The sequence below is a fragment of the Pteronotus mesoamericanus genome, unplaced genomic scaffold, assembly GCF_021234165.1.
Source record: "Pteronotus mesoamericanus isolate MK-2021 breed Mesoamerican mustached bat unplaced genomic scaffold, CSHL_Meso_final scaffold_12, whole genome shotgun sequence".
In the NCBI taxonomy this organism is placed as follows: domain Eukaryota; kingdom Metazoa; phylum Chordata; class Mammalia; order Chiroptera; family Mormoopidae; genus Pteronotus; species Pteronotus mesoamericanus.
The window spans coordinates 57,883-75,135 of record NW_026555303.1 but is presented as its reverse complement, the minus strand read 5'-3'; the positions used below and the strand labels follow the sequence as shown (position 1 = coordinate 75,135).

The 17,253-nt window shown below is 37.3% G+C and overlaps 1 protein-coding gene across 1 annotated transcript in view; it reads right to left on the bottom strand.

Annotated features, from left to right (window-relative positions):
* SYTL4 (synaptotagmin like 4) overlaps positions 1–17,253 on the bottom strand; it is a 111,056-nt gene that overhangs the window by 49,903 nt on the left and 43,900 nt on the right. Inside the window, exons 6-7 of the mRNA XM_054587904.1 lie at positions 5,367–5,468; positions 4,821–4,896 (exon numbers count right to left, since the gene is read on the bottom strand). Coding sequence (XP_054443879.1) covers positions 4,821–4,896; positions 5,367–5,468 — 178 coding nt within the window. The remainder of the gene's footprint in view (positions 1–4,820; positions 4,897–5,366; positions 5,469–17,253) is intronic.

Here is a 17,253-nt window from a genome sequence, read left to right as displayed (position 1 = left end):
AAAAAAATATTGGCAATTTGGACCCAGCAATACATTAAAAAAGTTATATACCATGATCAAGTAGGATTCATCCAAGGGATTCAAATCAATAAAAGTAATATACCACATAAAGAAAATGAAGGACAAAAATCACATGCTCTTATCAATAGATGCTGAAAAGTCAACTGAAAAAATCCATCATCCATTAATGTTAAAAACACTCAGCAAAGTGGGAATAGAAGGATCACACCTCAACATAACAAAAGCCATATTTGAGAAACCTTCTGACAGCATCATACTCAATGTGCAAAAACAAAAAGCTTCCCACTTAAGATGAAGAACAAAGCAAGGGTGTCCTCTTTCACCCCTCTTATCATCATAGTACTTGAAGTTCTAGCCACAATAATCAGACAAGGAAAATAAATAACAGTCATACAAATTGGAAATGAGGATATAAAACCGTAATTATTACAGAGAAAACCATATAGCTCCATCAAAGACCTACTCGCCCTAAGAAATGAATTTGGTGAAATAGCGGGATACATGGTCAATATTCAGAAATTGATAGCATGTTTGTACACCAACAATGAACTATCACAAAGAGAAACTAGGAAAATAATCCAATTTCCTATAGCAACAAGAAAAATAAAGTACATAGGAATGAATTTAACCAAGAAGGTAAAAGACCTATACTTGGAAAACTATAGAACTAAAGAAAGAAATCGAGGAAGATACAAAATGGAAACATGTATCATATAATGGACTGGAAGAATTAACATCATTAAAATGTCCATACTACCCAAAGCTTTCTATAGAGTAAATGTAATTCCTATTAAAATACCAATGGCATATTTCACAGATCTAGAACAAAAATGTATATTGAACCAAAAATTACCCAAAATAGCCTCAGTAATCTTAAGAGTTGGATACACAATACCTGATATCAAACTATACTACAAGGCCACTGTAATCAAAATAGTCTTTATTGGTATAAAAACAGAGACACAAATAAATGAAAATGAATAAAGAACCCAGAAATAAACCCATGACTCAATGGCCAATTAATATTTGACAAAGAGGGCATGAGCATATAATGAAATAAAAGTAGACTCTTCAATAAATGGTGTTGGGAGAACTGGACCGGCACATGCAAAAAAATGAAACTACACCATCAAGTTATATAATACACGAGAATAAACTCAAATTGTATAAAAGATACAAATACAAGTTGTGACACCATAAAAGTCCTAGAGGAAAACATAGTCAGTAAAATTACAGATATCACATGTAGCAATATTTTTGGTGATATATCTCCTAGGGCAAGGAAAATGAAAAGTAAAAAATAAACAAATGGGACTACATCATTAAAAAAGCTTCTCCATGGCCAAAGAAACTACCATGAAAATGAAAAGGGAACCAACTGCATGGTAGAACATATTTACCAATGATAGATTGGAAAAGGGTTCAATCTCCAAAATATAAAAAGAACTCAATCAACTCGACACCAGGAAGACAAACAATCCAATTAAAAAATGGGCAAAGGAACTGAATAGACACTTCTCCAAGGAGGACATACAGAAGGCCAATAGACATATAAAAGGATACTCAGCATCACTAGCCATCAGAAAGATACTAATTAAAACTGCAATGAGATAACACCTCACACCTGTCAGAATGTCCATCATTAATAAATCAACAAACAACAAGTACTGGTGAGGATATGGAGAAAAGGGAACTTCAGTGCAGTGTTGGTGGGAATGCAGACTGATGCAGCTACTATGGATACTGTATGGCATCTCCTCAAAAAATTAAAACTGGAACTCTCTTTTCATCCTGTGATTCCACTGCTGGGAATATATCCTAAGAATCCCAAATCACCAGTTCAAAAGAACCTATGCACCCATATGTTCACAACAGCACTATTTACAATAGTCAAGTGCTGTGAACAGTCTAAGTGCCCATCAGTCAATGGAGTTGATCAAAAAACTGTGGGACATTTATACAATGGAATACTACGCATCAGAAAGAAAGAAGGAACGCCTACCTTTTGTGACAGCATGGGCGGATCTGGAGATTATTATGCTAAGTGAAATAAGCAAATTACTGAAAGACAAATACCATATTATCTGACCTATAAGAAGAATCTAATCAACAAAAGAACCCAATGAGAATAATAGAACCAGAGGCATGGAAACATGGAATACACTTACAGTGAACAGATTGGGAGGGGCGATAATGGTGGAAGGTATGGGGAGGGACTAGTTATAGAACATGTATGAATGACCTATGCACATGGACAACATTGTGTGGACTGACTATAGGAGCAGGGGGTGGGCTGGGTGGAGAAGGGCAAAGGGGAAAAAATTGGGACAACTCTAATATAGTAACAATAAAAATTTTTAACAAAGTGAAACTAAGAAAAGCATACCATTTACATTTATATCAAAAAAAAAAAAAAACAACCAAAAAACAAAAAACATCAACACCCTGGGAATAAATTTAACCAAGGAGGTAAAAGACCTGTACTCAGAAAATTGTAAGATACTGAAGAAAAAAACTGAAGCACATACAAATAATTGGAAGCATATACTATGCTCAGGAAGAATTAACATTAAAATATCCATACTACCCAAATCAATCTATAGATTCAATGCAATTCCCATCAAAACACCAATTGCATATTTCACAAACCTAGAACAAATAATTAAAAAATCTGTGGAACTACAAAACACCCCTAATAGCCACAGCAATCTTGAGAAAGAAGAACAAAGCTGGAGGTAATACACTACTTATATCAAATCATATGGCAAGGCTATAGTAAGACAGTATGGTACCAGCATAAAAATAGACACATAAACCAATGTAACAGAATAGAGTGCCCAGAAATAAAATCACACCCACATGATCAATTAATATATAACAAAGGAAGAATGAATGGGGCAATGCCAGACTGTTCAATAAACTGTTTTGGGCCCTTGCTCAGTAGCTCAATTGGTTGGAGCCTTGTCCCATAAACCAAAATGCTATGGGTTCAATTCCCACTCAGAGTCTGTACAGGGGCAACAAATTGATGTTTCTCTCTCATCTCACTCTCTCTCTCTCTCTCTCTCTCTCTCTGTCTCCCCCTTCCTCTCTATGTAAAAAATCAATAAACAATAAGCATGTCCTCAGGTGAGGAAATCAATCAATCAATCAATCAATCAATAAATAAATAGTGTTGGGAAAATTGGACACATTAAAAAAAAAAAGCCTAGATCACCTTCTTACACCACATACCAGAATTATGGATTAAAGACTTAAGTCTGTGACCCAAAACCATAAAATTCTTAGGAGTAACTTTAGGCAGTAAACTATGTGACATTTCCCTTAGTAATATGTTTTCTGATATGTCTCCTCAAGCAAGGGAAACAAAAGAAATACAAGTGGGACTACATAAAAATAAAAAGTTTTTGCAAAGCATAGGAAATCATCAACAAAATGAAAAGAATACCTACTGAAGGGGAGAACATACTTGCTAAGGATACACTTGATAAGGGGTTAACATCCAAAATTTATAAAGAACTCAGAAAACAGAACATAAAAAAACCACAAACAATCCAATTAAAAAGTGGGCAGATGACCCAAATAGATATTTCTCCAAAGAGGACATACAGATGGCCAAGAAACATAAAAAGATGGCCAATGTCATTAATTATCAGAGAAATGAAACTTAAAATCACAGTAAGATATCACCTCACACCTGTATGATTGGCTATCATCAATAAATCCTCAACAAATGAGTGTATGCAAGGATGTGGAGAAAAGGGAACCTCCATGCACTGTTGGTGAGACTGTAACTGGGTGCACCCTCTTTGGAAAACTGTGGTGGTTCCCCAAAAAATTAAAAATGGAACTGCTTTATGACCCAGTGAATTCACATCTGGGGATTCATCCAAAGAAACCAAAAACACTAATTTGAAAGAACATATGCACCATTATGTTCATTGCAGCATTATTTACAACAGGTGAGATATGAAAGAAATCTACGTACTCTTCTATACATGAGTGGATAAAAAGTAGTGATATATATAATGGAATATTACTCAGCCATAAAAAAATTGAAATCTTACCATTTGTGACAGCACGGATGGACCTAGAGGGATTACGCTAAATGAAATAAGTCAGACACAAAGAAAAATACCATATGATTTCAATTATATGTGGAATATAAAGAACAAAAAAATAAACAAAATAGAAACAGACTCATAGATATAGAGAACAAATGGATGGTTGCCATAGGGGAGGGTTTTGGGGACTGAGTGGAAAAGGTAAAATGATTAGAACTACAAATTGGTAGTTACAGAATAGTCGCAGAGATGTAAATTGTAGCATAGGGAATATAGTCAGTAATATTGTAAGAACTATGTGTGGTGCCAGGTGGGTACATGAAATATTGAGGGGTTCATTTCATAAAGTACATGGTTGTATAACTGCTATGTTGTACACCTGAAACTAAAACAAAATATTATTGAATGTAAACTGTAATAGAAAAATAAATTTTTTAAAAGTCAACAAAAATGAAAAAAGGTTCAGAGTTTCACTGAACTATTACAAACTTAAAGGAAAGCTTAATCTTAGGAATTTAATTTAATCCTAGGAAGTGATACAAAACCTATTTCTCACATTTCAAGCAAAACCTAAGAAAATGCTCTGAAGAGAATCTGAAGTAAAATTTGTTTAGTTGAATTTTTCATTTAAATTCTTCCTGAGAAATGAAAGAGCAGGGAGGTGGAGAGTGGAGACGAGAGAGAGAGAGAGAGAGAGAGAGAGAGAGAGAGAGAGAGAGAGAGAGAGAGGTTTACCTTTTCTACTTGAGATTTGGGAGCAGACATCTTCTTCCATTCTGGAAAAAGGCCAGCTTTATCCAGAGAGTCTCTCCTGAAGGTAGATATAGAAGTTAAAGCAAAACTACCTTTTCTCCTTCCTGTTATATCTAGTGACTCAAGCTCTATGGGAGGAGAGCCACTGGTTTGGGGTCACTGCACCAACCCAATCCAGAAGGTAAACTTTACATCAGATTTTCCTTGAAGGAATGCAGACGATCAGATAAGCAACTTTACACAGACACAAACACACCCCCATTCCTAAAGGACAGCAGCATCATTTTGCTGGTCCAGGAAGGCTCCTCAAAGGTGCAGCAGCCTGTGGAAGTGTGCTCCCGAAGGCTGTGATCAGAGAAAATTTAAGCACTATGGAAAGACTTGCGGCAAGGTCAGAGATGAGACTTCACTTAACTTGCTGAGGAGAAGTCAGGAACATTGAAGAGATAGGTGCCATACATCCTGATGCTAGAGAACAAAATGGTAACTTGGGTTGAACAGATGCACAGGGACTTAGGGAGATCTCACCTGGATGTGCTATCTGAGTCAGCCGTGTAGCTATCCAGACTCTCACTCTCAGCCTCCAGTGCATTCTTTCCACTTTTCAACTTGGGCACTTCAAATGGCACACTAGAATAAAACCCAAGAGCCAAGATATAAAGAAAGTGGGCTCTCCTGCCAGGCATTAGTTTTCGTTCCAACCCATTCACAATGGTAGACTAAATAATCTTTCTAATCACTCTTTCTAAGACAAATATCTTTCTAATCACTCTTTGTAAGGCAAATATCTGAGTATACTTTTAAAACTGTTCAGCAATTCCCCATTGTTATTGGGATTGAGTCCTAAATCCTTAGTATGTCAACAAAATCCTTATGACTTGACCCCTGCTCACCTCTCCAGATTCATCTTTCACCCTCTACCTCACATTATACTTTAAATTACATAATGATGAAGCTTTTTTGCTTCCCTGAATATGACAACGCTCTCCCTCTTCCCTCCTGACTCTGCTTGGGATGTTCTTTTCACAATGGCTACTTTTCTTCATCTGGCTAAATCTACTCCTTCTTCAGGTCTCTCCTTACATGTCAATTCCTCCATATGTCTCTGGCCATGCCACTCCAAGGTTGCAATAATAACCTTCCTACGTGCTCTTAACCATTTTGATTTCTTCACAGCAGTCATCACATATGTAATTATTTGTTTATGTCTCTTAAAGAAATAAATTTGTGAAGACTTCAAGATGGCAGAGGAGTGAGTGGAAGTCACGCTGAACTCCTCCCAGGACCAATCTAGAATTGCAACTAAATTGTGGAGAAATCACCTGGAAAACAACTGAATAGCGAGAGAGGAGCCTTAAAACATAAGAGAGACAGAGGAATCATCTTTAGCACAACCTAACTGGTAAGGAGTATAGTAGAGGCTCAAGGAGATAGGATAGGCACCCATGGGCGACAGTGCCAAAGGTATTTTAAAACAGCCAGTTGGATCCCTGAGAAGAGCAGGGTCTAAACCATAAGAAGGGATCTCGAGCCTACAGTACCAGAACCCAAAAAGAACATAAACAGCCAGCTGCGAAAAGCATAGGGGTGGTCTCTGCCAGAGACAGGCAGCTGGAGAAGCAAGGAGCCAATTAAAGGGCCAACACAAAAATTTGTAGTGGCAGCCACTTACCCTAGGCTCTTGCAAAGGTGGGTGCAGAGTGGGCTGGAGCCACCTAAGGAGAGCCTGGGGAAGGAGGCTTTGGGGAAAGGACTGACAAAGTGGTCAGCAGGGTCCCAGTGATGACTCACCCCCCATTCCACAGCTGAAATCTTGTTCAGGCATACCACTGCCCTGAGCTGCAGAAGAATGAAAGGACACAAGAGCCCTGCCCTCAGGAGGCTCTGTCCCAGCCAGTCATTGTACTGGCCCAGGTGCCAAGTACAAAGCAGCAGTCACACATAGCAGATCCCTGGCTAAAGGGGACAAAGAGAGGTCTAGAGTTGCCTGAGGAGAGTCTAGAGACAGAGGCATTAGGGAGAGAGCTGAAAGAGTAGCCGGGCAGATCCTGGTGCTGACTTCTCCCCCATATGGCAGCAGGCATCTTGCTCAGGCAGACCACTCCACTGAGCAGGACCTGTGAGAGAAGACACAACAGCCACAACATAGGGGGCTCTGGCCTGGCCTGTGTTGCACAGGCCTGGATGATTGGGTGCAGAGAAGTCTAGAGACACTTAGGGGAGACAGGAGACAGAGGTATTGGGGAGAGAACTGAGGGAGTAGCCAGGGAGATCCCAGTGCTGACACCTCCCACACATGGCAGGAGCCATCGTGCTCAAGCAGATCACATCCCTGAGCAGCAGTGGCATGAAAGGATACAACAGCCCCACCCTGTGGTGCGAAAGCCTAACTGCTGAAGGCAGATGGCTAGATTAACAACTGGATGAAACAGACACAGAGTAGATTCCTGGAAGTCTCTTAAAGACAGCTTAAGGTCACACAGGGTCAAAAGTTGATATCATCAGAGACAGATGCAGAAAGGAAGAAAAAAAAAGTGGTCTTCTACCATAGAAGTTCACACCACAAAGTCAGGATGCCAAAACAGATCAATTTAAGAAGCAGAAGCAAAAAAGAAGAGTCTCACAAATAATGGAAAGAAAAAGAAACACCCCCCAATTGAAGGGAAAGGAGGAATCTTCACAATGAGAACTAAATGAAATACAGGCAAGTAAATTATCAGGTACTGAGTTAAAACAACAGTTCTAAGGAAGCTCAATAACCTCAGTGAACTCAGAGAGAATTACCAAAAGGAAATTACCAAAAGGAAACTATGAGGAACTATTGCAAACTATATCAACATGAACAAAGACATAGAAATTATCAATAAGAGGTAAGAGGAAACAATACCATTTCCAAATTGAAGAACACAGTAGAAGGAATCAAAAGTAGACTAGATGAAGCGGAGGATCGAATAAGCAAGCTGGAGGACAAGGTAGAAAAAATCTCCCAGAAAGAACAAGAAATGGAAAAAAAGACTGTAAAAGAATGAAGAGACATTTAGGGAAATGCAGGACAACCTGAAACACAAAATATCTGCATAATAGGGATACAAGAAGGAGAAGAAGAGGAGCAAGGGATGAAGAACCTATTTGAAAATGTCATGATGGAAAATTTCCCCGATTTGAGGAGAGAAAAGGTCTCATGGGTCCAGGAAGCAAGGAGGGCCCCATTCAAGAAGAACCAAATAAGACCCACTGTAAGACATATCATCATTAAAATGGCAAATATCAAAGACAAACAGAGAATCCTAAACACAGCAAGAGAGAAACATGTAGTAACATACAAGGGAGCCCTGATACAACTAGGAGCTGACTTCTCAACTAAAACTCTACAAGTCAGAAGGGAATGGCAAGAAGTATTCCAAGTAATGAAAGGCAAGGGCCTACAACCAAGACTGCTCTATGCAGCAACACTCTCAATTAAAATAGAAGGGGAAATAAGGAGTTTCCCAGACAAAGGAGGGATAAAAGAATATGTCTCCACCAAACCAGTACAAGATGTGCTAAGGGGACTGGTTAAGGAAGATGAAGAAAAAGAGTGAAAAAGAGAAAACAACACAGGTACAAAGAAAAAAAATGAGTATGTGTCTATCAATAATAACTCTCAATGTAAATGGACCAAATACCTCAATCAAAAGACACAGGATAGCTAAATGGATAAGAAAACATGACCCATACAAATGCTGCCTAGAAGAGAACCACCTCAGAGAAAAAGACCTACAGAGATTGAAAGTAAAGGGATGGAAAAAAAATATTCCAAGCAAATGTGCAAGAAAAGAAAGCAGGGGTAGCAATACTTGTACCAGACAAAATAGATTTCAAACCAAAGGTCATAAAAAGAGACCCAGAGGGACACTTTCTAATACTTAAAGGAAGAATCCATCAAGAAGACATAAACATTGTAAACTTATATACACCCAACATAGGAGCACCCAAATATATAAAGAACATCTTGGACAACTTCAAAAAAGATATAGACAGCTACACACCGATAGAAGGAGATTTTAACACACCACTGTCAAAAGTGGACAGATCTTCCAACCAAAACAGAAACAAGGATATTGTGGAGATGAATGACACATTACATCAAATAGACTTAACTGACATATAAAGAACCTTACCTCTGAAAGAAGCAAAATACACATTCTTTTAAAATGTGCATGGAACTTTTTCAAATATACACTACATATAGGACACAAAGCAAGCCTCAGGAAATTCAGGGAAATTGAAATAATAACAAGCATTTTCTTGGACCATAAGGGCTTGAAACTGGAAATCAACCTCTAGGAGAAACCTCAAAAACTTGCAAACTCATGGAGACTGAACAGTACACTGTTAAACAATGACTGGGTCAATAATGAGATAAGAAATCAAAAAGTTTCTAGAAACAAATGAAAATGAAGAGACAACAGTCCAAAACCTATGGGACACAGCAAAGGCAGTCCAGAAAGGGAAGTTCATAGCAATACAGGCTTACCTAAAAGAGATAGAAACATTTCAAATAAATGACCTAACACTACAAGTCCAAGACCTGAGGAAAGAAAAACAAATAAATCCCAGGGCAAGTAGAAGGGAGGAAATAATTAAGATCAGAACAGAAATGAATAACAGAGACGAAAAGAACAATTCAAAGGATCAACCAATCCAGGAGCTGGTTCGTTGAAAAGATAAAATTGACAGGTCTTTAAGCAGACTCATTAGGAAAAAAAGGGCGAGGACTCAAATAAATAATAGAAATGAAAGAGGAGAAATAACAACTGATACCACAGAAATACAAAGGATTGTAAGAAACTACTATGAACAATAATATGACAAGAAATTTGAAAATCTCGATGAAATGGACAAATTTCTAGAAAAGTATAATCTTCCAACACTGAAGGAAGATATAGCAGAAAGCCTGAACACACAGATAACAACTGGGGAAATTGAAGCAGTAATTAAGAAACTCCCAACACACAAAAGCCCTGGGCTGGATGGTTTCACAGGAAAATTTTACAAAACATTTAAGGAAGAGCTAACCTCTGTCCTTCTCAGACTATTCCAAAAAATCCAAGAGAAGGGAAGACTCCCAAACTCTCTCTATGAGGCCAGCATCACCCTAATCCCAAAACCAGATAAAGAACCTACAAAGAAAGAAAACTAAAGGCAAATATCTCTGATGAACATAGACTCTAAAATCCTCACCAAAATATTGACAAAATGCATCCAGCAATACATTAAAAAATTCATCCATCATGATCAAGTGGGATTCATCTCTGGAATGCAGGGATGAGTGAATATACACAAATCAATAAACGTAATACATCACGTAAACAAAAGGAAAGACAAAAAACACATGATCATCTTGATACATTCAGAAAAAGCATTCGATAAGGTACAGCACCCATTTATGATCAAAACACATAGCAAAATGGGAATAAAGGGGGCATACCTCAACGTAAAAAAGGTCGTATATGAGAAACCTAAAGACAACATCACACTCGATGGGCAAAAACTAAAAGCCTTCCCACTAAGGTCGGGAACAAAGACAAGGATGTCCGCTTTAACCACTTCTATTCAACATAGTATTGGAAGTTCCAGCCACAGTGGTCAGAAAAGAAAAGGAAATAAAAGGCATCCGAATTGGAAAGGAGGAAGGAAAACCATCATTGTTTGCAGATGACATGATAGTGTACATAGAAAACCCTGTAGACTACACCAAAAAACTACTCAACCTAATAGGTGAATTTGGCAAAACAGTAGGATACTAAGTAAATATTCCGAAATTAAAGGCTTTTTTTGTACACCAGGACTGAAATAAAAGAAGAAGAAATCAGGAAAAAAAAATTTGCTATAGCAACAAGAAAAATAAAGTACCTAGGAATAAATTTAACCAAGTATATAAAAGACATGTATGCAGAAAACTATACAACACTGAAGAAAGGAATTAAGTGAGGCACAAATAAATGGAGGCATATACTGTGTTCATAGATGGGAAGAATTAACATAATCAAAATGTCCATACTACCAAAAGCAATTTATAGATTCAACACAATCCCTATTAAAATACCAATGACAGATTTCACAGAAGTAGAACAGACATTTCAAAAATTAATATGGAACCATAAATGACCCCGAATAGCCACAGCAAGTTTGAGAAAGAAAAACAAAATAGGAGGGATCACAATTCCTGACAGGTAACTCTATTACAGAGTCACTATACTCAAACAATCTGGTACTGACACAAGAACTGACCCATAGACCAGTGGAACAGAATAGAAAGCCCAGAAAGAAGCCCGGGTCTATATGGGCAACTAATATTTGACAAAGGGGGCAGAAGCTTAAAGAGGAGTGAAAATAGCCTCTTCAACAAATGGTGTTGGGAGAGCTGGACGGCTACATGCAAAAAATTGAAATATGATCATCAACTGACACCATACACAAAAACAAACTCAAGATGGATAAAAGACTTAAATATAAGTCACAACATCATAAAAGTCCTAGAGAAGAATTTTGGCAGGAAACTCTCAGATATCCCACGCAACAATGTTTTCACCGATATGTCTCCTAAATCAAGGGATGTAAAGGAAAGAATAAACAAGTGGGACCTCATCAGAATAAGAAGCTTCTGCACAGCTAAATAAAACATCAGCAAAATGAAAAGGGACCCAATCGTATGGGAAAATATATTTCCTAATGATACATCAGGATAGAGGTTTGATCTCCAACATATATAAAGAACTCACATGACTCCACTCCAAGATGACAAACGATCCAGTCAAAAATTGGCAAAGGACCTGGGCAGATGCTTTTCCAAGGAAGAGATACAGAAGGCCCAGAGACATTTGAAAGAATGCTCAGCATCACTAGCCATCAGAGAAATGCAGACTAAAACCACAATGAGATACCACATCACACTGGTCAGAATAGCCATCATAAACAGATCAACAAACAACAGGTGCTGGCGAGGCTTTGGAGAAAAGGGAACCATAGTACACTGTTGATGGGAATGCAAAATGGTGCAGCCACTGTGGAAAACAGTGTCAAATTTCCTCAAAAAGTTAAAAATGGATTTGCCTTTTGATCCAGTGATTCCCCTCCTTGGACTATACCCTAAGAATCCCAAAACGCCAATTGAAAAGAACCTATGCACGCCAAGGTCATAGCAGTAGAATTGACAATAGCGAAGTGTTGGAAGTAATCTAAATGCCCATCAGTAGATGATTGGATCAAAAAATTATGGTACATTTACACAATGGAATACTACTCAGCATAAAGAAAAAAAGAATTACTACACTTTGCAACAGCATGGATGTAACTAGAGAGCATTATGCTAATCGAAACAAGCCAGGGGATGAAAGACAAATACCATATTATCTCACCTATAAGTGGAACAAAACCAACAAAACAATGATGCAAGTAAGAGAAGACCAGAAACACTGAAAAAAAAAAGAAAAACAACAGAGACAAGAGGGAAGGAGGAAGGGGTGGGTAGGGAAAAGGAAGGAAGGGTCAAGTCAAGGAACATATATCAAGGACTCATGGACAAAGCCAAAGTGGGGAAGGATTGAGGGTTGGAGAGTGGGGAGGGGAGCAGGGGAAAGAGGTGGGGGGTAGCCAGAGAGAAATATATTTGAAAAAATAATAATAAATAAATAATTAAAAAAAACAGTACTCCAACCAATGTTAAAGGGTTTGCCTTAAGGAACAAGAAAAAGTGCTCTCTCTGGTGTAGCTCAGTGGATTGAGCACTGATCTGAGAACCAAAGGGCTGCTGGTTCCATTCCCCATCAGGGCACATGCCTGGGTTCAGGCCAGGACCCCAGGAGTGGCACACGAGAGGCAATCACACATTGATGTTTCTCTCCCTCCTTTTCTCCCTCCCTTCCCCTCTCTCTCAAAATAGATAAATAAAAATCTTTAAAAAAAGAAAATAGAGGAAATAGTCTAACAATAAAATAGCACTACATACATGTCTGTCAATAATCACCTTCAATGTAAATGGCTTATATGCTCCAACCAAAAGACACAGGTTAGCTGAATGGATAAGAAACAAGACCTATATATATGCTGCATCTAAGAGATCCATCTCAGATTGAGAGATACACACTGGCTAAAAATTAAGAGGTGGAAAAAGATATCTCATACAAATTGAAAGGAAAAAATAACTGGGATAACAGTACTTATATCTGACAGATAGACTTTAAAACAAAGGCTACAGCAATAGACAAAGTACACTGTATAATGATAAAGATAACAATCTTAACAAGAGGATATAACCCTAGTAAACATTTATGCACCCAAAATTGGAGCACCTGAATATGTGAAGCAAATCTTGATGGACATAACAGGAGAGATAGACAGAAGTACAGTCATAGTTGTGGATTTTAACACACCATTGCCCTCAATGGAGTGTTAAACACCAATTGAACACAGATGTCCGTTCTCATTTCTTATGCAATTCCAGACAGAAAATCAACAAGGAGAGAGTGGTCTTAAATGACGCACTTAGATCAAATGGGTTTCATTTTTATCTTCAGAGCATTTCATGGTATGAAAACCAGAATATATATACTTTTCAAGTGCACATGGGATGTTTTCTACGATAGACCATATGTGAGGACACAAAAAAGTCTCAGGAAATTTAAGAAGACTGAAATCACATCAAGCATCTTCTCTGACCACAATGCTATTAAACTAGAAATCAATCACAAGAAGTACACTGAAAAACGCACAAAGACATGGAAGCTAAATAGTATGTTATTAAACAATGAATGGGCCAACAAGGAGATCAAGGAAGAAATCAAAAGATACCTTGAAACAAATGAAATTGAGAACACAAGAATCTAAAATCTATAGGAAGCCAGGAAAGCAACCCTAAGAGGGAAATTCACAGCAGTATTGGTCTATCTTTAAACAAACAAACAAAAACTGAAATAAACAATCTAATGTTACACTTAAAGGAATTTAAAAAGAACAACAAACAAGACCCAAAGTGAGTAGAAGGAAGGAGATAAACAAAACAGAGTCTAAAAAATGATACAAAAGATCAATGTATCCAAGAGCTTCCTCTTTGAAAAAATAAAGACTGACAAACCTTTAACCAGACTCATTCAGAAAACAAAGAGAAAGGATGCAAATAAATAAAATCAGAAATGAAAGAGGAGAAATAAAAACTGACACCAAAGGATTGTAAGAAAATATTATAAACAACTATATTCCATCATCTGGACAACCTGGACAACATGGATTAATTTCTAAAACATACAATCTTCCAAAAGTAAATCAGGAAGAACCAGAAAATCTGAATAGACATATTACACAGTGAAATTGAAGCAGGAATGTAAAAACTCCTAACAAACAAAATTCCTGGACTGGATGGTTTCTCAGGTGAATTTTTCCAAAAACAACCTCTCCATCTCAAACTACTTCATAGAAACCAAGAGGAGGGAAGGCTCCCAAACTCACTTTAAGAGGCCAGCATTATCTTAATTCCAAAACCAGATAAAGACACTACAAAGAAAGAAAATTATAAGCCAATATCCTGATGAACATAGACATTAAAATCCTCAACAAAAACATTAGCAAAGCAAATACAGCAATGCATCAAAAACATGATCAAGTGGGACTGAGTCTGGGAATAGAGGTTGGTATAACATTCACAAATCAATAATAAATGTAATTCACCACAAAAAAATGACAGATAAAAACCACATGATCATATCAATAGATGCAGAAAAAGCACTTGATAGAATGCAGCATCCATTTATGTTAAAAACTCTAAGCAAAGTGGGATTAGAGGGAAAACACCTCAATATAATAAAGGCCACATATGACAAACTCACTGCCAGCATCATACTTAATGGGCAAAACTATAAGCATTCCCCTTAAGAATGGGAACAAGACAGGGATGTCTATTCTCATCTCTTATTCAACATAGTACTGGAAGTCCTAGCCACAACAATCAGACAAGAAGAAGAAATAAAAGCCATTCAAATTGGAAAGGAATAAGTAAAACTGTCATTATTTGCAATTGACATGATACTATACATAGAGAACCCCAAATATACATGATCACATCAATAGATGCTTAAAAAGCATTTTGTAAAATGCAACACCCATTTATGATAAAAAAAAAAACACTCAGCAATGTAGGAACAGAGGGAGCATACATCAACATAATAAAGGCCATATACAAGAAACCAACAGGCAACATATACTCAATGGGCAAAAACTAAAAGCTTACCACCTAAGAACAGGAACAAGACAAGGATGTTTGCTTTCACCACTCTTATTCAGCAGAGTGGTTGGAAGTTCTAGCCCCAGTGATCAGATAAGGGAAAGTAATAAAAAGCATACAAATTAGAAAGAAGAAAATAAAACTGTCATTGTCTGCAGATGACATGATAATGTACATTTAAAAAAAAAAAACCCTATAGGCTCCACAAAATATACTCGACTGGATAAGTGAATTTTGCAAAACAAAGTCAATTTCAGAAATCAAAGGCATTTTTGTACACCAACAATAAAATATTGGAAACAGAAACTAAGGGAAAATATCCCACTTACTACAGCAACAAGAAAAATACAGTGCATAGGCCATAAACTTAAGAGCTGTTTTTTTGTACAAGGAGGTAAAAGACCTGTACTGGGAAAACAACACAGCACTGAAGAAAGAAATTAAGGAAAACACAAATGAATGGGAGCATATACAGTATTCATGGATTGGCAGAATAAACATAAAATGCCCATTCTACAGAAAGTAATCTATAGATTCAATGCAATCCCTATTAAAATACCAATGACATATTTCAGAGATATAGAGCAAATATTTCAAAGATGTATTTTTTAGATATTTTATTTATTTTTAGAGAGAGGGGAAGGGAGGGAGAAAGATAGAGAGAGAAACAACAATGTGTGGTTGCCTCTCACTTGCTCCACCCACCGGGGACCTGGCCTGCACCCCAGGCATGTGCCCTGATTGTGAATTGAGCCAAAGACCCTGTGGTTCACAGGCCAGGACTCAATTCATTGAGCCACACCACCCAGGGTTAAATATTTCAAAAATTTATTTGGAACCATAAATAATCCTGAATACTCTCAACACGTTTGAGAAAGAAGAACAAAGTAGGATGGATCACACTACCTGATATCAAACTATATTACAAGGCCACTAAAATCAAAACATTCTGGCACTGGCATAAGAACAGACACGTAGGTCAATGGAACAGAATAGAAAGCCCAGAAATAGATCCAGTTCTCTACGTTCAATTAATGTTTGATAAAGTGGACAAGAGCATTAAATGGAGTGAAAACAGCCTCTTCAATAAATGGTTTTGGGAGATCCAGACAGGTTCATGCAAAAAAAAAAAAAAGAAAGAAAGAAAAGAAACTAGACCACCAACTTACACCATACACCAGAAAAACAAACAAACAAACTAAAGATGGATAAAAGATTCAAATATAAGTTGTGATATCACAAAAAACCTAGAGGAAAACATAGGCAGTAAAATTTCATATATCCCACACAGCAATATTGATGCCAATGTATCTCTTAGGGCAAGGGATATAAAGGAAAAAAATAAACAAATGAGACTACATCAGATTAAAAAGCTTTTGCACAGCTAAATAAAACATCAGCAAAATGAAAAGGGAACGTACCATATGGAAAAACATATTTGCCAATAATACTACAGACAAGTGTTTGATCTCCAGAATATATAAAGAACTCATATGTCTCAACACCAGGAAGACAAACAATCCAGTTAAAACATGGGCAAAGGACCTGAACAGACGCTTCTCCAAGGAGGATATTCAAAGGGGATAAGGCATATGAAATGAAGCCCAAATTCATTAGCCATCAAAGAGATGCAAATTAAAACCACAATGAGATAGGACCTCACATTGGTCAGAGTGATTATCATTAACAAATCAACAAACAAGTGCTGGCAAGGATGTAGAGAAAAGTGCACTGTTGGTGGGAATGCAGACTAGTACAATCACTGTGGAAAACAATATTGAATTTCCTGAAAAAACTAAAAATGGAACTGCCTTTTGATCCAGTGATCCCACTGTTGGGATTATACACCAAGAATCCTGAAACACCAGTTCAATAGAACCTATGCCCCTCAATATTCATAGTAGTGTTGTTTACAATAGCCAAGTGCTGGAAATGGCCTAAGTGCCCATCAGTAAATGAGTTGTTCAAAAAACTGTGGTATATTTACACAATGGCACAATAAGCAGCAAAAAGAAGGAACTTCCACCTTTTGCAACAGCATGGATGGAACTGGAGAATATTACGGTAAGTGAAATAGGACAGATGGTGAAAAACCATATCATTTCACCTATAATTGGAAACTAATGAACAAAACAAACAAATGAGCAAAATATAACT